The sequence below is a fragment of the Amphiprion ocellaris genome, chromosome 3, assembly GCF_022539595.1.
Source record: "Amphiprion ocellaris isolate individual 3 ecotype Okinawa chromosome 3, ASM2253959v1, whole genome shotgun sequence".
In the NCBI taxonomy this organism is placed as follows: Eukaryota; Metazoa; Chordata; class Actinopteri; family Pomacentridae; genus Amphiprion; species Amphiprion ocellaris.
Genome location: NC_072768.1, coordinates 39,754,694 through 39,776,328, shown reverse-complemented (window position 1 = coordinate 39,776,328; position 21,635 = coordinate 39,754,694). Strand labels below are relative to the sequence as shown.

At 36.8% G+C, this 21,635-nt stretch overlaps 3 protein-coding genes across 4 annotated transcripts in view; all 3 read right to left on the bottom strand.

The window, feature by feature from the left end:
- Nucleotides 1–5,492, bottom strand: part of LOC111581441 (ovochymase-2) — a 12,170-nt gene extending 6,678 nt beyond the window's left edge. Inside the window, exons 1-4 of the mRNA XM_055006482.1 lie at nucleotides 5,265–5,492; nucleotides 2,983–3,184; nucleotides 1,145–1,235; nucleotides 245–378 (exon numbers count right to left, since the gene is read on the bottom strand). Coding sequence (XP_054862457.1) covers nucleotides 245–378; nucleotides 1,145–1,235; nucleotides 2,983–3,184; nucleotides 5,265–5,492 — 655 coding nt within the window. The remainder of the gene's footprint in view (nucleotides 1–244; nucleotides 379–1,144; nucleotides 1,236–2,982; nucleotides 3,185–5,264) is intronic.
- On the bottom strand, nucleotides 2,926–21,447 carry LOC129347880 (prostasin-like). Its single transcript, XM_055006473.1, has 7 exons — nucleotides 21,321–21,447; nucleotides 10,359–10,522; nucleotides 8,969–9,047; nucleotides 8,256–8,347; nucleotides 6,680–6,777; nucleotides 5,265–6,599; nucleotides 2,926–3,184 (listed from the first exon to the last, which is right to left on the bottom strand). The coding sequence occupies exons 1-6, from the start codon at nucleotides 21,445–21,447 to the stop codon at nucleotides 6,401–6,403; spliced, it is 759 nt and encodes a 252-aa protein (XP_054862448.1). The 3' UTR covers nucleotides 2,926–3,184; nucleotides 5,265–6,400.
- far1 (fatty acyl CoA reductase 1) overlaps nucleotides 18,737–21,635 on the bottom strand; it is a 39,594-nt gene continuing 36,695 nt past the window's right edge. For both annotated transcript variants that reach the window (XM_023289629.3, XM_023289627.3), the window contains exon 13: nucleotides 18,737–21,635. In XM_023289629.3, coding sequence (XP_023145397.2) covers nucleotides 21,476–21,635 — 160 coding nt within the window. In that variant the 3' untranslated portion in view covers nucleotides 18,737–21,475.

Here is a 21,635-nt window from a genome sequence, read left to right as displayed (position 1 = left end):
TCTCCAGGAAGTGAATATAAAGTGAATCTAAAGTGGATATAAAGTGAATATAAAGTGAATATAAAGTGAATCTAAAGTGAATATAAAGTGGATATAAAGTGAATATGAAGTGAATATAAAGTGAATATAAAGTGAATATGAAGTGAATATAAAGCGAATATAAAATGGATATAAAGTGAATATGAAGTGAATATAAAGTGAATATAAAGTGGATATAAAGTGAATATAAAGTGGATAAACTCACCTACAGGTCTGCTGGTTGCTGTCGACACGGTGAGTCGATCAAACTGACAATAAGAATCGTTCTCCAGGTCGAAACGATCGAACTCCAGCAGAATACTGAAACCTGGAGGTACGCTGAGACGCCACAAACACAACCTGGAGAACAGAATTTATATAAAATAATATAAAATTAACACAACCTGAAGAACAGAATTTATATAAAATAATATAAAATTAACACAACCTGGAAAACAGAATTTATATAAAATAATATAAAATTAACACAACCTGGAGAACAGAATTTATATAAAATAATATAAAATAAACACAACCTGGAGAACAGAATTATAACAACAATATAAATTAAACACAACTTGGAGAACAGAATTATAACAATAATAAAAAAACACAACCTGTGTTATTTTTTGTCCTTTTCTTGTAATTTTGTGTCTAATTTTTGTTAGTTTGTGTCTCGTTTGCATTGAATGTGTCTTATTTTTGATGGTTTCGACACAGAATTATAAAAATAACATAAATTAGACACAACCTGTGTTATTTCATGTCCATTTTGTGTAATTTTGTGTGTCATTTTTGTCATTTTATGTCCTTTTTATGTCATTTCTTGTCAAATTTTTGTTGGTTTGTGTCGTTCTGTGTCTAATTTTTGTCATTTTGTGTTATTTTTTGTCCTTTTTGTGTCATTTAGTGTCGGTTTGTATTTCATTTGCATCGTTTTGTGTCTTTTTTTTTGATGGTTTGGACACAGAATCATAAAAATACTATAAATGTATTTTCTTTCTCTACATTCTGAGCTAATGTGCAGATTTCTGATTCTGAGGTTCGGCAAACGACTGTAATATAATCAGTGATGTCGGGTTTAAAGAGGTCATGTTACTTCGTTTATCTCTGAGGCGTCACTCACTGGTTGTTGTCGTAGCAACCGGCTGGGTGGGCGGGGTTTCTGATCAACCCCTCCCTCTCAGACACAGAGCCGTCAATCACACTGCACAGCCCTGAGACACACACACACACACACACACACACACACACACACACACACACACACACACACACACACACACAAACAGATTAAAGCAGCTCGTTATGAAATATTGACGAATCAGAGCGATCAAAAGGAAACACTCACTGGATGATGTCACTTCCTGTTGCTGCTGTTCGGCTGAAACAAACAGAAACATGAAAAGATCGATATGATGAAGAAAATTCCATAGTTTTACCAGAAAATTCCATATTTTTATCAGAAAATTCAATATTTTTACCAGATAATTCCATTTTTTTTTTTTTTACCAGAATATTAATATATTCCGGTAAGAACTATATACAGATACTGTCAGGAATTAAGTGGCATCAGTTAATATCTTTTCAGTAGTTTAATGTCTCTGTAAACCACCGGTCAAAAGTTTTAGAGCTCCCCAATTTTTCCATTTTTTTATTGAAATTCAAGTAGTTCCAGTCCAATGAATAGCTTGAAATGATCCAAAAGTTAGTGGTGAACTGCCAGAGGTTAAAAAAGGCAAAGTTAAGAAAAACTGAAAAATAATTTACATTTCAGAATTATACATAAAGGTTTTTTTCAGGGAACAGAAATGGGTGAACAACTTAAAGCTGTTCTGCAGCAATGGAGGTTGATCCAGTCTTGAAAGTTGGTCCTACCAAATCCTACAGGAGTTCCAATTTCACTAGATTCCTTCCAACCCCCTCTGTCTGCATAAAGTAGTGATGGAACCCACTGTGGAACCTCCAGAGCATTATTAGAACAGGAAGTACTGCAGAAAGTAGTGAGTTGCTATAAAAATGGAGGGGAAAGGATAATTAACAGTAGAAGAGAGACAGACCATCATAACACTGCAACATGTAGATCTTTCCTCCAGAGAGCAAGAAAGTCCAGGTGTCAGTGAGTACAGTTTTCTTCTCCATTAAAAGGCTCAGAAACTGGAGGAAACTCCAACAGGAAGAAGTCTGGAAGATCCAAAGCCACAACAGAACCAGAAGACCAGTTCCTGAGAGTCAACAGCTTCAAGCACAGCTTCATAGTGGTCGTAGGAAGAAGTCTCAGGTTCAACTTGAAAATCTGCCCAAAACAGATTGAATTGTGGCCAGAATAACACAAAATCTGTCTGAAACAACCTAAAATGTGGCTAAAATGAATAAATTTGTCCAAAATTACTTAGAATATTTCCAAAAATGATTTCAAATCTGTTGAAAACAGCTTGAAACCTTTTCAAAATGACTCAAAACTTGACCAAAGTGACTTCAAATTCACCAAAAACAAAATAAATTGCGGCCATGAAACACCACCAATGGACTACTGAAGACTGGAAGAAGATATTATGGACTGATGGAGCTAAATCTGAAACCTTTGGTTCTTCAGCGGGATGTTTGTAGCTGTCCAGTAGGAGAAAGGATGATTCCTCAGTGAGGAACATCAACTGTCAATCAGGAAGGAGGAAGCATGATGGTCTGGGGCTGTTCTGCTGGATCCAGGGTCGGTTCTTGTACAGAGTGAGAGGAACCCTGAACCTAAACGGCTACCACAGCATTCTGCAGCGTCATGCAGAACCCTCTGGAATGTTCCTAGTCCTGCTTCCTACCGTTCCTCAGCTTCATCTTGATCCAGTTCTGTCTCGTAGAACCAGATAGAACCAGAACCTCCATCTGGACCTACCGTTCCTCAGCTTCATCTTGATCCAGTTCTGTCTCGTAGAACCAGATAGAACCAGAACCTCCATCTGGACCTACCGTTCCTCAGCTTCATCTTGATCCAGGGCAGCAGCAGCTGGACATCGGTGAAAACCCCTGGAGATCCTCTCCTGGAGGGGGGACGGCTACTGTTGTCCCCCCAGCTCCGTCCACAGCCTTTACCCCAGGAGGTGACGCCCAGAACCACCCAGCGACCAGATCCAGTCCCGGCAGGACAGACCAGAGGACCTCCAGAGTCCCCCTGAGGAGAAAACCAAACTATCAGGAACTATTTAAAGACCAGAGGACCTCCAGAGTCCCCCTGAGGAGAAAACCAAACTATCAGGAACTATTTAGAGACCAGAGGACCTCCAGAGTCCCCCTGAGGAGAAAACCAAACTATCAGGAACTATTTAGAGACCAGAGGACCTCCAGAGTCCCCCTGAGGAGAAAACCGAACTATCAGGAACTATTTAGAGACCAGAGGACCTCCAGAGTCCCCCTGAGGAGAAAACCAAACACTAGAAACTCTGAGGAACTATTTAGAGCCCAGATGGACCAGAGGTCACATTAAGATCCTCTGATCCACTAGTTCTGGATGATTTCAGGCTCTAAATGATAAAAAGCAGATTAAACTGTAAACTTCAGAACTCTGCAGTAGAACATGAGGTTTACTGTTTAATGCTGGAACTAAACTTTATGATAATAATCCAGTCATATTTTATGTCTCATTTGTGTCAAATTCTGTCTAATTTTTGTAAGTTTGTGTCACTTTGTGTTGTCTTTTTTTGTCTCTTTGCATCTTGTTTGTTGTTGGTTTGTGTCGTTTTGAGCCATTTTAGTGTCATTTTGTATCGTATGTTGCTTTTAATCGTTTTGTGTCTTATTTTTGTTGGTTTGTGTCGTTTTGTGCCCATTTTGTGTTTCGTCTTTGTCTTGTTTTTTGTTGATTTGGTTGGTTTGTACCCCTTTATGGTCATTTTGTGGTTTTTTTTCTTGTTTTGTGTCATTTTATGTCTTGTTTTTGTCTGATTGCATCTTATCTGTTGTACCCTTTGTTGGCCGTTTTGTGTCTTATTTTTGTTGTTGTTTTGTGTCATTTTTTGTCTCATTTTTGTTGGTTTGATACATTTTGTCTTGTTTTTGTCATTTTGTGCCCATGTTGTGTCATGTTGTGTCTTGTTTTTATTGATTTGTGTCATTTTGTGACTTATTTTTGTGGGGTTGTTTCTCGTTTTTGTTGGTTTGTGTCATCTGTGCCTTTTTGGGCATTTTATGTCTTTTTTGGCAGGTTTTCATCTGTTTGCATCATGTTTTTTGTTGTTTTTGTTGGTTTGTCATTTTGTGGCATTTTTGTGACATTTTGTAAAAATTTCTGTCAGCTTGTGTGTCATTTGTGTTGTTTTGTGCCCATGTTATGTCTCAGTTTTGTTGGTTTGTACCCATTTTGTGACATTTTGTGTCACATTTTTGTCTGCTTGCATCTTGTTTTTTTGTCATTTTGTTTGGTTTGTGCTTTTTTTGTGCCTGTTTCTGTCTCATTTTTGTTGGTTTGTGTCTCATTTGTGTTGTTTTATGCCATTTTGTATCCATTTTGTGTCACACTTTTGTCTGTATCATTTTATGTCCTTTTCATGTCATTGTGTGTCTAATTTTTGTTGATTTGCATCTCATTTGTGTTGTTTTGTGCCCATTTTGTGTCATTTTGTGTCATGTTTTGCTTGTTTGAATCTTTTTTGTCATTTTTGTTGGTTTGTGCCTTTTTTGTGCCCCTTTTGTTGAATTTTGTGTCTAATTTTTGTCATTTGCATCTCATTTGTATTATTTTATGTCATTTTGTGTCTTATTTGTATCTGTTTTTGCCCATTTTGTGTCACTTTGTGTTTCATTTATGTCGGTTTGCGATGTTTTGTGGCCCTTTTGTGTAATTTTGTATCTCATTTTCGTTGGTTTTCGATTAATTTGTGTTGTTTTGTACCAATTTTCTGTCTAATTTTTGTTGATTTGTGTCCTTTTTGTGTTGTTTTGTGTCACGGTTTTGTTGTTTTCTCTCATTTGTATCATTTAATGTCATTTTTTGTCGTTTGTGACGGTTTTGTCTCTTTTTTGTTTTTATCATGTGTTTCATGTTTCTTATTTGTGTTAATTCTACATCCATCTTAAGTGAATATTCAGTTTTTCCAGTAACCTGCCGTTAATCTTGTTCGTTTTTATCTCCAGAAATCTTCAGATTTGACTGTTTCTAACTGTATTTTTTAAAACCAGAACTCTGCTGGTAGAATTCAGGTGTATTTCTTTATTTTTTGTATTTTTTTCACAGTGCAGATGTGATATTTTTCTACCTGACAGGCATCTTTTCCTCCTCGCTCTGGTCCGGCACACAGGACAGTCATGGCCGGTTGGGATCGGACTAGTTTCTGGTTCAGAGCTGAACTTTTCACAGTCTGGAGGACAAATTTACATTTAGCCGGATCCACCAAATCCAGCTGGACCTCCCTGAGCACCGGCGGAAGACGACCTCCTGGAAAACAGAGGAACCAAACCTGAACAAAGGGCAACGTTTCTGTCATTTTGGACAACTTTAGAGAAATTTGGACCAATATTCATGTCATTTTGGACAATTTTTATGACATTTTGAAATATTTAAAAAAAAAAAAAATTTCCGACAAGTTTTGTTATTTTGCACAAATTTAGAGGCATTTGGAACAATATTCCTGTAATTCTGGACAATTTTTATGACATTTTGATTATTTTTCTGAGTAATTTCTGGCAGGTTTGTGTCATTTTGGACAACTTTTATGACATTTTTGTTAGTTTTTTACTAATTGAAGAAAGGTTTGGAAACGTTTTCAGTCATTTTGGTCAAGTTTTGAGTAATTTAGGGAAAGTTTTGAAGCATTTTTGATGAATTTCCGCTGTTTTGTACAGTTTTCTAGTCTTTCTGGACCCACCTCTATGGACTTCAAGGACCTGGAAGTCTCCAGTTCTGAATGTTCTAAGTGAGACTAAACTTAAAGACTGGAAGCAAGAAAGGAGAACGTCCCCTGCAGAAAGTTCTAGAGTAGACCTACCGACACCTGGAGAAACTTCTAGAGTAGACCTACCGACACCTGGAGAAAGTTATAGAGTAGACCTACCGACAACTGGACAGTTGTCGGTACTCTAGAACTTTCTACAGGGAACGTTCTCCTGTATGGACTTCAAGGACCTGGAACTCTGGAAATATTCCCAGTCTGAAGGTAGAACTCTGATCATTGATAAAGTTACTGGAGATGAAGAACCAGATGTTCTGATGGAGAACTAGTTGATTTTTCTCTATATCTGGTAGAAGACTCCATACTTTCCCTGGTTCTCCCCCAACCTCCCACAGAGCAGCTGGTCTGGATGTTCTCGTCAGGTAAAGGTAAACAGATCGGTTGGACATGACTTCCTGTAGAAAAAGACAAACATCAGCGCTGTAAACTTTGTTAACCGTCCTTTAATCTAACCAGAACATAAACCTGCCCATGCTAATGCTTCCGTCCAGCTGCAGCAGAGCGACATCGAACTGCATTGGTAGAACGTGGCTGAACTTCTCGTGGACCAACACCGACTTGATGAGGAAGATCTGCTCGTCTTCGTCCTGTTTCCTCCGATCAAACTCTCCGACCACGACTCTGACGGCGCTGAGGAACTCTCTAGACAGAAAACGACTATTTAAATAAACACTGGCAGTCGGATCAGGAGGGAGGATGTGTGAATAATAAAACTTCTGTACTGGGATAGAGACGTGAAACAGTGAGCGGCTGTGAGGATCCAGCGCTCTGTCAGGATGGAGCCTCCACAGAAATGAGAACCTTTGTTCTGCAGAGAAACCTGAGCAGAGACAACACAAGATTAGCAGCTAAAATTCACGTCATCTAATGACGCCTCATTAATTCAAACAAACAACAAAAATCCACAGTAGCTGCCCACAAGCTGCAAGTATATTTTAAAAAATGTATTGATGCTAACTTGGATCTTTTCTTCTTGGCATCTTGATGCAAAATCAGACCAATCTTAGCTACCTAATTAGTTAGCTTCTTTTATAACATAGTCTCTCAGTTTGCTGTTAGACTGAATATGGTGAATAAAGCCAATGTTAGCTTAGGATATGATACAGACATGCTAAGCTATTTTTCGTGATGCAAGTGCACATTACCTTTTTTCACATGAAAAATACTTGTTTCTGCAATCATAAGTTAATGTGAGCTTCTATCAATATCACAAGCTTATGTCAACGTCTTTCATATTGCAAGCTAATGTTAGCATCTTTCATAACACAGGCTAATATAAGCTTGTTCATATAACAAGCTAATGTTAGCTTCTGTCAAACTACAGGCTGATATAAACTTTGTTCATATCATAAGCTAATTTTGGCTTCAATTAAATTGCAAGCTAATATTAGCTTCTGTCACATCACAGACTAACGTTAGCTTCATTCATATCACAAGCTAATATAAGCTTTGTTCATATCGCAAGCTAATACTAGCTTTTGTCATATCGCAGGCTAATGTTAGCTTCATACATATAACTAGCTATCAGCTAACTTATGAGATGACAATAGGAACTTCTTTTTTTGAAATATTATATTACAAGCTAAAGCAAAATTCTTTTGTATTGAGAGCTGATATTAGCTTCTTCTGCATTGCAAGCTAATGTTAGTTTCTTTTACACCACCAAGCTATTTTTGTCATGCAAGCTCACATTAGCTTCTTTCACATGGAAAAAGCTTGTTTAAGTCATCATAAGCTAATGTTAGGGTCTGTCAATATCACAAGCTAACACTGACTTTTTTAATATCACAAGCTAATGTCAACTTCTTTCATATCGCAAACTAATGTTAGCTTCTTTCCTGTCACTAGCTATCAGCTAACTTATGAGATGACAATAGGAAGAAAATTTATTACAAGCTAAAGCAAAATTCTTTTGTATTGAACTATTTGTTAGCTTCAATTAAATCACTAACTAATACTAGCTTCTGTCATATCGCAGGCTAATGTTAGGTTCGTTCATATCACAAGCTAAAATAAGTTTTGTTCATATCATAAGCTAATGTTAGCTTCAATTAAAGCACAAGCTAATGATAGCTTCTGTCACATTGGAGGTTAATAGATACATATATACAGAAAAATAGGAATACCAATGGTCTTATCAGCCTGTGATTTTGTAAATAACATTTATATTGACAACATTTACTAGCAGAGAAACGGTTATTCTGGATGGTGGAGATTAGCAAGAAAAATGTGTCACTGGACAAATAAAAACACCACAAATGAGCAGCTCCATTGAAACCTAAAAGCAGAAGAACCGACCAGCCAGGGGTGGGATCCATACGAGGCTTCGGTTCCTCCAACGACCCTCAGAAGTGTAGAGCTGAACACCTGAGGAACGCCACACTTAGAACCTGGCAGGTAGGAGGAGAATCAGTCAGAGCTCAGACTTTAACCCTCTTGTTTTCCTCATTCATGGGCACCAAAAAATATTGTTTCCTTGTCTGAAAAAAATCCAAAAATTCAGCAAAAAATTCCCCAAATTTCTGAAAATTTGCAAAACCTTCAGGAAGAAAATTCCAATAATTCCTTAAAAGTTTCCCTTAAAAGTTTTTTTTTTTTTTTTTTAATCCACAAATTTGGCAAGAAAATTCTTGTAAATATTTTTTAAAAATGAGTAAAAATCTTCCAAAGAAATCCTAAAAATATCTAAAGTGATTCCATATATATCAGTAAAACTTCTAATATTTTCTTTAAGAACATTCACATAAAAATCAACCAAAATCCAGTGAATTTTGCTGGATTTTGGTTGATTTTTTGGTGAATGTTCTTAAGAAACATTTTTAACATTTGTTTTTTTCCACCAAAAAATTTTCAAAGATTTCCCAAAAATGTTGAAAATGTGGACATCAGAAGTTTCATTGTGAAAATACATATATTTTTTCCACATTTTCAAACTTTAAAACGGGTCAATTTTGACCCGGAGGATGACATGAAGGTTTACACAGGAAGCTTCTACCTTCATCAGAACTCACCTGTCTGAGCAGCGAGGACGGCCCAAACCCAGAACCAGAGAACCAACACAGACATCGCTAGCTGGAGGTAAACGTTCCTCTATGGAACAGGAAGTGGAATGAGGAGCAGAAATGTTCTTTCTCAAGGTCGTCTGCTGCCAGTAAAACATTCAGAGGAACTTGTAAAACCCAGACAAAGATCTGAGGGAGGATCGGAGTTCCTGCCCAGAACGTTCCTGATGACGTAAATTCAGGAAAGTAGGAATAAACTTTTACATTTTAAGTAATTCTGTTGTGTTTAATACCTGAGATGAAGTCAAAAACATGACATTTACCCCAGAAAAAAGCCTCATTTTCACCGTTTTTGTGTTGTTTTACAGCAAAGATCTCTCTGTACAAACCAGAAAACACTCTGACCTTTGAGGTTGAAGCTTTATAAGAAGACAACAGCTTTTACCACATTCACTGGGATCATTAAACGAGTCATTCTTTTTCTGTTTCTAAACCCTTTCCACAGATAAAACTCCAATCTAGCAGCTGATTCTTCCAGTTAAAGGAAAACAGGAGCAGAGGAGTTTATTCTGCTGGAAGTTCTGTACTTCATTTGAGTATTTTCACTACAAATCACAGGAAACTATTGTAGTTTTTGCTCCACTATTTATATTTCAAGCGGAGATTTTACATTAAACAAAGATTATAAAATGCATTTTTCCAGGTTTAGGCCAGTGGCTCACAGGTTTTGTGGGTTTTGATCAAAATAAAAGGTGTCAATGAGCTGTTAGCGTCTCAAGTAAAGAACAAATAAAAGTCCTGCACTGAGAATGTTGTCTGAATGTGTACATAAATAAATATGTTTTATGTCTCTTTGTGGCCATTTTGAGCCTAGGTGTTTTTTGTCTTTTGTATCTGTTTTGTGTCTCTTTGTAGCTATTTTTTTGTCTCTTTGTTGTCATTTTGAGCCTCTCTGTAGCTCTTTTGTGTCTCTTCTTAGTTGTTTTGTGTCCCTTTGTAGTTGTTTTGCATCTCTTTGTGCTCATTTTGTGTCTTTTTGTAGCTGTTTTATGTCTCTTTGTAGTTATTTTGTGTCTCCTTCTCGCTGTTTTGTGTCTCAAATCCTTGACAAAACTAGTTTCCCATTGCACAGGGGATTATGACAGCAGTAACACACAGATGTGAAACCAGGTCTACCTGAAGTCTAGATCCACTGAGTCCATCTACACACCACCAGAACTTTTAGCTGAAAGATGCTAAAAGCTCCATAGATGCTGTAAATCTGTCGTATCTCATGTTTACTTCCAGCTCTACTGTATTCTCCATTCAGTTTTTCCACACAGAACAACTTCCCTGTTGTGTTTTAGACTGAATCACCGTCATGTTGGAGCTAAAAGGACGTCTGCTATGAAGAGCTAACGTCCTCCACAGCAGAGTTCCTGCCTCGGGGCTCCTCTCTAAGCCCTGTAAGCCTCCTGGTTCCTGTTTGTGCAGCCCAGAACCAGCGCCGCCTCGGCTGGATGTGACTCAGAGCTGGCAGCGTTGCCGGGCCACCGTTGCCAGGGGGACCGTTGCCAGGCGTCGCTAAGAGGAGCATAAAATAATGTTTTCAGTGTCGGATGGCAGCTGGATGAGCAGAAACATGAACGGAGGGCAGATGGTCCATGGCAGGCTGGCAGAGAACATTCCCACAACGCTGGAGAACGTTAGCCACAGGTTCTAACAGTTTTAAAAGAACGTTTCTACAAAGTTAAAGTGATGTTTTCATGTCAACATTCAGAGGAGGCTGATTATGTTCCAGGAATGTTCGCAAACCAAGATTCAGAAACTTATTCCCAGATTTTCATAAAACGTTCCCATAATGTGATGCATTAACAAACGTGGAACGTTCTGCCTGACAACATATTATAGAACGTTTGTTTTATATGGAACGTATTACAACGTTTATGTATTTTGATTTGCTACCAAAGGTGGAACATTCTGGCTGGAACGTTCTGAAGATGTTTTAGGGACGTTGTTGATGGAACACTGTCGAATCTGTAAAACGTTCCCACAATGTTCCATGGACATTTTTGCCTTTTTGTTGAGGGAACACACTGGAGAATCTATGAAATGTTCCCAAAACATCCCCAGAACATTCCAGCCAGAATGTTCCATGTTTGGTAATATAGAACATTACAGGAAAGTTTTACAAACATCAGCTGAGGCCTTGATAACGTCTGTAAGAACATTTTGTGTTAGTCAGAACTTTCGTAGAACATGGAACATTGTGGGAAGGTTTTGGGAAGATTTCTTCAAAGAACATTCTATGAAATGTTCCCTCAACAAAAAGGGAAAATGTCAGCATTCACAAAATGTTCTCCAGACATTATCGAGGCCTCAGATGATGTTTATAAAATGTTCCTCTAATGTTCTATATTAACAAATGTGGAACATTCTGGCTGAAATGTTTTGGGGATATTGTTGAGGGAACATACTGTAGAATCCGTAAAACGTTCCCACAATGTTTCATGATAACAATGGAAAAATGTTGTTATTGCCATATTCACTTTTGAGAAGGTTTTGAGAACAAACCTCAACCAAACAATTTTAGAACATGTTTAGGTATTTAAGGAGAACCTTCTGGGAACATTATGAACAAAATCCAGCTGAAAATGTTTAAACATCTGAGGAACCAAATAAATTCTGTTTGTTTGTCTTGTTAGTGTGAAGAGGATCGATGTGAGGTTCCTCCTTCACCCATAAATCCAGATGGAACACTTTGGACTCTTAAAGACCTTTTAATGTCCATGAATGTTTAATGTGAAGCGTTTAGAATTGATCTCATTGATCTGTGGAGCCCACAGCAGCTAGAACCTCACAGAGGAGTCTGAGTTCTTCATAGAACACCAGAAAACCTAAAGACAAGCAGTGAAACCAGGATTAATAGTGGCAGCAGTACTCATAGATAAATGTGTTCTTCAAGGTTGACATCTGAACAGAACAATACATTCATGTTTCCATCAACACAAACCACCTCCTCCATCTGGATCTGCTTTAATACTGTCTCTTCTGTTATTATGGTTCCTTTGTAGAGCTTTAATTCAGGAACCTTGGAGCTATTTTTGACCAGAAATATTGTCACAATCAGCAGAATCTTATCTGAGATTGATGCTGAAAAACTGCTTCATGCATTTGTTACTTAAAGGCTGGAATACAGTTATTTTTTTGTTTTTTTTTTTTAAAAAGAGATGTTCCATCAACTCCATGAAACCTCCAGTAGATCCAAAAACACTGACAGGAACCAGCAAGATCAAAACCAATGATTAGTTCCATTTTCATAGATTAATAATTACAAACTTGCATCTCTGCTCATCTAACACCAGCATCTAGACCTCTATGAACATCTAGACCTCTATGAACATCTAGACCTCTATGAACATCTAGACCTCTATGAACATCTAGACCTCTATGAACATCTAGACCTCTATGAACACCAACATCTAGACCTCTATGAACATCTAGACCTCTATGAACATCTAGACCTCTATGAACACCAGGTTCTGGTTCCTACCAATGAGTCCACATCAACACTTAGTCTAAATATCTAACAACTGGAACCTTGTCTGGTCAAACTTTCCACACATCAGGTTCTACTGATGTTAGAGCCTCAAAAGTTGGAGAAATGTGGACCAAAGACTGGATTTTAGTAGAAATATGGATCCATCCATAGATATACACTTACAGGAACTTTATGGGGACACTAGACCAGCCTGGTTGGAGATTTGATGCTTCTTTCCCTTTTTCAAGGATCAATAATTCGTTATTTTGGACAATTTTCCCTCATTTTGAACCATCTTCATCTTATTTTTGACAAATTTTAAGTAACATTAGTAAAGATTTCAGTCATCTTTGGTGAAAATGTCGACCATAGACTGAAGATTTTGCCCCCCCCCCCCCCCCATTTTCAAGGGCCAATAATTATTCATTTTGACAATTTTTGTCATTTTAGACCAACATTTATCTGTTTTGCAAAAATTTTAAGTCTTTTGGGACAAGTTTCAAGTCATTTTGGATCATCTTTATCTTGCTTTGTACAACTTTTGAGTAATTTAGGACAATTTTCAAGTCTTTCTTGACACTTTTGAGTCATTTTAGACCGTCTTTATCTTATTTCAGGCAAATTTTTTGTCAACTGGGACAAATCTCGGACAAGATTCAAATCATCTTTGGAGAAATGTGGACCAAAGTCTGTATTTTAGTAGAAATATGGATCCATCCATAGATATACACTTACAGGAACTTTATGGAGACACTAGACCAGCCTGGATTGGAAACTTTGCACTTTTTTCCTCTTTCAAGGACTAATAATTCTTCAATATTGTCCTTTTGGACAATCTTGAGTCATTTTAGACCATCTTTATCTTATTTTGGACAAATTTTGAGTCTTTTTGGATAATTCTGAGTAATTTTGGAAGGTTTCAAGTAATTTCAGTCCAAGTTTCAAATCATTTTGGTGAAATGTCGACCAAAGACTGTATTTTAGTAGAAATATGGATCCATCCATATGTATATACACTGACAGGAACTTTATTGATGCACGATACCAACCTGGACTGGAAATTTTGCACTTTTTTCCATTATCAAGGACCAACAATTAAAAATTTATCTTCTGTTGGATCCATTTAATGATTTAGATATGATGAAACTATTCTGTCTGAGTTCTTACCACATTTTATGACTGTTGGAGTTTTATTTCTGGAGATATTGAAAGAGTAAATTGGCTTCTCAGGTTTGTTTTTTGAGGGCAAAAATACAAAAATTCCCGGTCTGAAATCATGAAATTCTCAAAATCCAGCCAAAATATTTCACAGAACTTAGTTTTTTGGTCCCAAAACCAACACTGTTTTCTGAAATGACCCTCCATAAATTGTAAAAATATTCATAAAAAACCAACACATTTGTAAAATTCTCCTTCTGACTGATTTTGTTAATAGAAAATAAATGAAATTTCTTGATTTCTGTGTTAAATTTCAGTTTGAAGCCACCAAGAATCCGATCAAAGAATCATGTTGTGGTTTGACGTCTCTTTAACCTCCTCCAGTAGCAGCGACAAACTAAAACCTGCAGGGTGTGAAACCAAATCCAGACACGACGGTTTGATCAGCAACTCGAGTCAAACGAGAGCAGCATTTATGAGAAATGGTAATGGAGTTCTAGAAGCACAGATCCACCGATCCTTCAGCTGCTGTCTGGAAAAAAACTCCCGAACAAACCTGAAAAACATGCAAAGGTTAAAGGTTGTCTTCCTCAGAATCACACCTTTCCAGGTTTGTTTTGTAGAAAGTGAAAACCGAGTCGTTCGGGTTAAACGTTCTATTCATGGAGTCACATCTAATCCTGAACAGCAGCATTAAATCTTAATGTGCTGTTCAATGGCGTCCACTTTAATCTGGCTGCTGTGAAGAGAACGGATCAGTTCTGGTCCAAAGGAAACAGGTCAGAGATTAATGCTTCATTTGTTCTACTGTTGATCACATCTGATGATAAAATACAGCCTCAGTCCAGATTAAATTAGAACAAACCTGGAAAAAAACACACCAGAACCTCCTCAGAATCATTTTATTATTCATCTCATGTTCAGAGTTCTACCTTTATACTATACTCTAAAAAATGTTTTACAAATGATCAAAAATGACTCAAAAATGGTGCAAAATGACTGAAAAATGATTTCAAAATCACTTGAAAACTATGCAAAATGACTGAAAATTTTTCCAAAATGAGATAAAAATGATCAAAAATGACTCAAAAATGGTGCAAAATGACTAAAAGTCTATTCAGAATGGCAAAAATAGTCTAAAATGACTTTAAAGTGATTCAAAATGACTTGAAATTTGTTCAGAATGACTCGAGAATGATGCATTTTAAGTTGTTCAAAGCTAGTCAATAGTTGTCTAAAATTCTAGAAAAAAATGATCCTGAACAAAACCAGATTCAGCGTTTAGACTGAGACACCTGGATGGATGTAAAACTGATCTGGGGTCAGTTTTTACCAGAACTCAGATGTGTTTTTATTAAAAACTGGTCAAATTACATGAAAATTGTTGAAAATTACATTGTCCAAAATTTATCAATATTCTCCAAAAATGTCAAAAATGTGCTAAATAAAAAAAAGACCTAAAATTTGTCCAAAATAACTCAAAACTGTTGAAAATGAAAAAAGATGTCAAAAATTACACTAAATTGTCCTAAAATTGTTCAAATTTGACCAAAAAAATGACTAAAAATCTGTGAAAATGACTCAGTATTTCCTAAAAATGACTCGAAAATTGTCCAAAATTGGTCAGATCTGGATTATCTTCAGACTGAGACACCTGGACGGATGTAAAACTGATCTGGAGTCGGTTTTTACCAGAACTCAGATGTGTTTTTCCTCCTAAAAAGTGATAAATCTGGACCCACCTCTACGGACTTCAAGGACCTGGAATGTTTTAACTGAGACTAAACTTAAAGACTGGAAGCAGGAAAGGAGAACGTCCCCTGGAGAAAGTTCTAGAGTAGACCTACCGACAACTGGAGAAAGTTCTAGAGTAGACCTACCGACAACCGGAGAAAGTTCTAGAGTAGACCTACCGACAACCGGAGAAAGTTCTAGAGTAGACCTACCGACAACCGGAGAAAGTTCTAGAGTAGACCTACCGACAACCGGAGAAAGTTCTAGAGTAGACCTACCCACAACCGGAGAAAGTTCTAGAGCAGACCTACCCACAACCGGAGAAAGTTCTAGAGCAGACCTACCGACAACTGGAGAAAGTTCTAGAGCTTTCTACTGGGGACGTTCTCCTCAATGGACTTCAAAGATCTGGAACTCTAGAGATATTCCCAGTCTGAAGGTAGAACTCTGATCTTTAATGAAGTTCCAGTAGGTTTAGAACCATCTTATGTGGATTAATTAAAAGAAATGAAACTTGTTGAGGATTAAAGAGTTTATTTCTGGTTTTTGGTTTACAAACTAAAGGCACCTGCTGATTTATCGGATCTTTTGCAGTCTGGAAGGAACTCGTTGGATCTTCTTTAAAACAAAACTTTGAGGAACTGGAACAGAAAATAACTTTTCTACGTCATCATCTTCATACATAAAAAAGAAAACTCTGGATTATTGAAGCTTTTTAGAGTTTAAATGAGTTTGTATCAATAAAGCTCTTCTAAAGGCCCTGAAAACGTCTTTTCAAGAGTTGGTTTTTGGGTTTTTGTTGGGAAAAAATGGATGGAATTGTAAAATTTTGCACCTTTTTGTGGGTATTTTGAATCATTTTCGGTCATTTTACATCAAATTTTGGTCTTTTTGTGTCATACTTTAGTTGTTTTGTGTTTTTTAGTGGTCATACTGCATCACTTTTGGCCGTTTTACACCAAATTTGATGACTTTGGACATGACTGGTCGTTTTCTGTCATAGTTTGGCTGTTTTGTGTCTTTTAGCATTAATTTTGCATCACTTTTAGTCCTGTTCTCTCACATTATGGTCATTTTGAGTAACAGTTTGTCTGTTTTGCATCTATTTATATTCATTTAGAATGATTTTCTGTCATTTTGCATCACTTTTAGTCCGATTCTCTCACAAAATGGTCATTATGTGTCATATTTTGGTTGTTTTATGTCATATTCTTTGTTGGTTGTTTTTTCTCTTTTCGTGTTAATTTTGAATCAGTTTTGGTCATTTTCAATCGAATTGTGGTCATTTTTTTGTCATAGTTTGGTTGTTTTATGTCTTTTAGTGTTCATTTAGTCACATTTAGTCAATTTCTCTCACATTTTGGGTCACAGTTATGTCTAATTCTGGTCATTTTATGTCATAAGTTGGTTGTTTTGTGTCATAGTTTGGTTGTTTTGTGTCTTTTCGTGTTAATTTTGAATCACTCTTGGTAATTTTCAATCAAATTTTGGTGATTTTGTTCATATTTGCTCATTTTCTCTCATATTTTGGTAATTTTGTGTCATAGCTGGGTTGTTTTGTGTCATATTTTATTTGTTTTGCATCTGTTTGTGTTCATTTTGGATCACTTTCAGTCATTTTGCATCAAATCTTGGTTGTTTTGTGTCATATTTTACATCTTTTAGTCCCGTTCCCTCAGACTGTGGTAATTTATTGTCATAGTTTGGTTGTTTTGCATCTTTTTGTGTTCATACTGCATCACTTTTGGCCATTTTGCACCAGATTTGATCATTTTGCATCAAATTTTGGTTGTTTTATATCATATTTTAGTTGTTTTGCATCTTTATGTGTTAATTTTGAGTGACTTTCATTTTGCATCCAATGTTGGTAGTATTGCATCTTAGTCATGTTCTCTCACATTTTCGTCATTTTGTGTCATAGTTGGTTGTTTTGTGTGTTTTTGTGTTAATTTTCAATCACTTTGGGTCATTTTACATCAAATTTTGGTTGTTTTGTGCCTTTTAGTGGCCATTTTGCATCTCATTGATTCATATTTTGGTCATTTGTGTCACATTTTGGTTGTTTTGTATCATATTTTGGTTGTTTTGTGTCAAATTTTGGTTGTTCTTGCATGTTTTAGTTCTGTTCTCTCACATTTTGGTCAATTTGGGTAATAGTTTGGCTGTTTTGCATCTTTTTGTGTTCATACTGCATCACTTTTGGGCATTTTGCACCAAATTTGATCATTTTGCATCAAATTTTGGTTGTTTTGTGTCATAGTTTGGTTGATTTGCATCTTTTTGTGTTGTGTGACAACTACAACGCATCCTCTGATATTGATACTCAAAGTTAGTTAGAAAAAATGAACAAAAACCAAAAAGAGTTTTTCTGAGTTTTTTTTTTATCATGAAGTGCCAAAGATTCAACTAAATTACGAACAAACAAACAGGAAGTGACCTTCTTATCTTTAGAGGTAAAGTCAGATTTATTTACCTTTGGAAACCAGTTTCTAACCTTCATGCAACGCTAAAAATAACCAGTTCTTGTTTGTAGCTTCATTTGACAATTCCTCAAACTTTAGTTTCACACAATGTTCCAAGAAAACATGATTTCAGGACCCATCCACCAACAATTTTGGTCATTTTGTGTCATATTTGGGCTGTTTTATGCATTTTAATGCTCATTTTGCAGCACATTTTGTTATTTTTTCTCATATTTTGGTAATTTTGTGTCATATTTTGTTTGTTGTGCATCTTTTTGTGTTCATTTTCAATCACTTTCAGTCATTTTGCATCAAATGTTGGTTGTTTGGTGTAATATTTTGGTTGTCTTGCATCTTTTTGTGTTCATATTATATCATCTTTGGTCATTGTGCACCAAATTAGATAATGTTGCATCAAATTTTGTGTCATAGTTTTGTTGTTTTACATCGTTCACTCACATTTTGTTGGATTTATTTACCTCTGGAAACCAGTTTCTAACCTTCATGCAACGCTAAAACAACCAGTTCTTGGTTTTAGCTTCATCTGAAAATTTCTCAAACTTTAGTTTCACACAATGTTCCATGAAAACACGATTTCAGGACCTTTAAAATGTTTAAACTCCAGATCGTGGCGAGTTCTTCACTTCAGAAGTGAGACGAATCTTTTATTCTCTAAGTCTGAAGAAAATCCTGAACAAGACGTTGCTTTTCTTAGTTTTTTTTAGTTTTATCCACCAACAAAACAACAGCCGCTCACTGTCACAACACCGCAGTCACACTTTAAAAACAGACCCATCTCCATAAACCGGCTCCGTTCCAGTGTTAGTTTCTGTTTCAGAGAAAAGACGTCCGGCTGCCGTTTTACATTCAGAGAAAAGAAATAAACACACAGAGACGAGCAGCTTCGACATCTTCTTCGTATTTACAGCAGTTGCTTGGATGAAGCTCGGCCGAGTAGCATAAAAATACGTTTCTATCTAAATAGAGCCTTACACAAAATAATTAGAAAACATAGATCTGCTTCTGTTCACATTGTTTAGACAAAAGTTCAGGCACGATTTCTTGGTTGGGGGATCCTGTGCAGAGCGGCTCATGCTGCTGAAAATCACATTCCAGGTAAACAGGAAACAGGAAGTGCACAGGTAAAGTCGCCGAGGGTTAGTTCCTGTAAAAACCAAGAGAAGAAGAAGAAGAACCCTGCAGCTTGTATTTACAGCAGCTAACTGAGCCAATAAGACGACAGAGCATTACCAAACAGAGGGAAATGAAGAGACGCTGAGCTACAGTTGGTGCTACGAGGAAGTTAAAGGAAACAAGAAGGAACCAAACACAGAACTCAAGATGGAACTTCCAAACATATCTGAGAAAAAAAAGCCAAAATGTGACAGAATTCCTCCTCAGAACTTTTCTCGCCGTCAGCCAAGAGGTAATTTGGCAAAAAGCTGACTTTTATACGACCTGCAGAAGGAGAAGAAGCTTTATGTTGAAGGTCTGCTGATGTGAGAAGGTTCAGTCTGTAGGCACTGAGTAAAGCTGTTAGTCTACAGACGTTGTGCTTAGTAGAGTTAAAGACAAACACAGTTTTATGGGTTAGAGTTGGTTTTTGCAGAGCAGAGAAGAAAGAAAAAGGTGGAACAAAAAGACGTTAACGTTGGACGGACATCTGGAGATCATTTCATATAAAATCATCAAAAACTGAATGAAGTTTACCTCCTCAGAACATCTGGTTCTTCATCTCCAGTAACTTTATCAATGATCAGAGTTCTACCGTCATACTGGGAATATTTCCAGAGTTCCAGGTCCTTGAAGTCCAAAGAGGAGAACGTCCCCTGGAGAAAGTCCTAGAGTAGACCTACCGACAACCGGACAGTTGTTCTCCTTTCTTGCTTTCGGTCTTTAAGTTTAGTCTCACTTAGAACTTCCAGGTCCTTGAAGTCCATATAACCGGGTCCAGATTTATAATTTTTTAATGGACTTTTTCCATCATTTCTGATCCTCAGAACTTCATCAGTCCAGCAGATAGAACCATGACATTTAGGAGGAAAAACACATCTGAGTTCTGGTAAAAACTGACACCAGATCAGTTCTACATCCATTCAGGTGTCTCATTTTAAACACTGAATCTAGTTTCTGTTCAGAACGTTTTAAATCTATAGTTTTAGACAATTGACGACTCAGAAATTGGTTCATTTTCAAGCAGTTCAGGACAATTTTTTATTTCATTTTCAACAAATTTCCTGTAATTTTGGATCATTTTCAAGTTGTTTTGCTCAAATTTTGAGTCATTTTCTATCATTTTTGAAGCATCGTGGACTAATTTAGTGTCATTTTTGAGTCATTTTGGGTGAATTCTGACTCCTTTTGGACAATTTTCTGGTCTTTTTCAACAGGTTTTATGTCAACTTGGATCTTTTCTAGTCATTTTGGATCATTTTTGTGTCTTTGGGATCATTTTCAAGTCATTTAGGACAAATTTCATGTCATTCTGAACTCATTTTCTGTAATTATGGATCACTTTCATATAATTTTGGACAAATTTTGAGTCATTTGGATTCTGAAAGCTGTTCAAATATCTAACTTTGACCATCAATATTATGGGATGTATCATAGTTTGAACAGTAAAATTGCAGCAGTAGAGTCATAGAAACAATCAGTTTTTAACAGAAGTCAAATGTGTTTTTTATTTTTAAAAAAAGGTCAAATTACATGAAATTTGGCTAAAATTACACAAAAATCGTCCCAAATTTTTCATTTGTCAAACATGGCTCAAAAAATTGTTTACAATGACAAAAAATGTCCAAAAATCACACAAAATTTCTAGCAAAATTATTCAAATTTACCCAAAATATGACAAAAAAAATAAAAAATGACTCAGTATTTCCTCAAATTATTCAAAAAATCTTCAAAAGGACCTGAAATTTTGTCCAAAATGACTTGAAAATTGTCCAAAATTGGTCATATCTGGATTATCTTCAGACTGAGACACCTGGATGGATGTAAAACTGATCTGGTGTCAGTTTTTACCAGAAATCAGATGTGTTTTCCTCCTAAATGTCATGGTTCTATCTGCTGGACTGATGAAGTTCTGAGGCTCAGAAATGATGGAAAAAGTCCATTAAAAGTGATAAATCTGGACCCACCTCTATGGAACTCTGGAAATATTCCCAGTATGAAGGTAGAACTCTGATCATTGATAAAGTTACTGGAGATGAAGTATAAAATGGTTCTGAGGAGGTTCTGGTGGAACTTTAGTTGATTTTAAACGGACTGACCTAGATGTCTGGAACCAGCCAACCTTGTTTAAGGTTTGCAGAGCGAATGCTGCCGTCGCACATCATTTTTTTTTTTAAAAGTTCCATAAAACAGACAAACTTGAAGGACGAAGAGTAAAGTTTAGTTTTCAGTCGACAGCAGAGAAAGGACATTTAAATGAGGACCAATGCATAGGTGAACCAACATAACGAGGCTTCTGTCGTCTTCAACAAACATCTCGTCCTGCGTTCTACGAAGTGCAGAAACATCAGAGTAGCGTCCGTGGACTCCAGGTTTATCTTCAGGATGTTAGCTTCATTAGATCCTCCAAACAGCTGCTCCTGCTCGCCGTCACTTCTCATCGTCCACCACCTGGCCGTTCCTCCGTCATTATCTCATGGTGGAGGAAGCTCTGAAGTAGGACAGGAACTTGAAGCAGAGGCTCACCACAAAGTACCAGATGTTTCTCGCCATCTGGGACCGGGCGATGAAGACCCGCCAAATCAGCACCATCAGGACGGTGTTGAAGGTGTAGCGGATGTTCCTTAGT

Coding starts and splice junctions, on each gene's coding strand:
- LOC129347880 (XM_055006473.1), bottom strand. CDS start 21,447: ATGAGAAGTGACGGCGAGCAGGAGCAGCTGTTTGGAGGATCTAATGAA. Junction 10,523..21,320: donor CGTAGAACGCAGGACGAGAT/GTTTGTTGAAGA, acceptor TGCTCCTCTTAG/CGACGCCTGGCAACGGTCCC. Junction 8,348..8,968: donor CGTCCTCGCTGCTCAGACAG/GTGAGTTCTGAT, acceptor CCTACCTGCCAG/GTTCTAAGTGTGGCGTTCCT.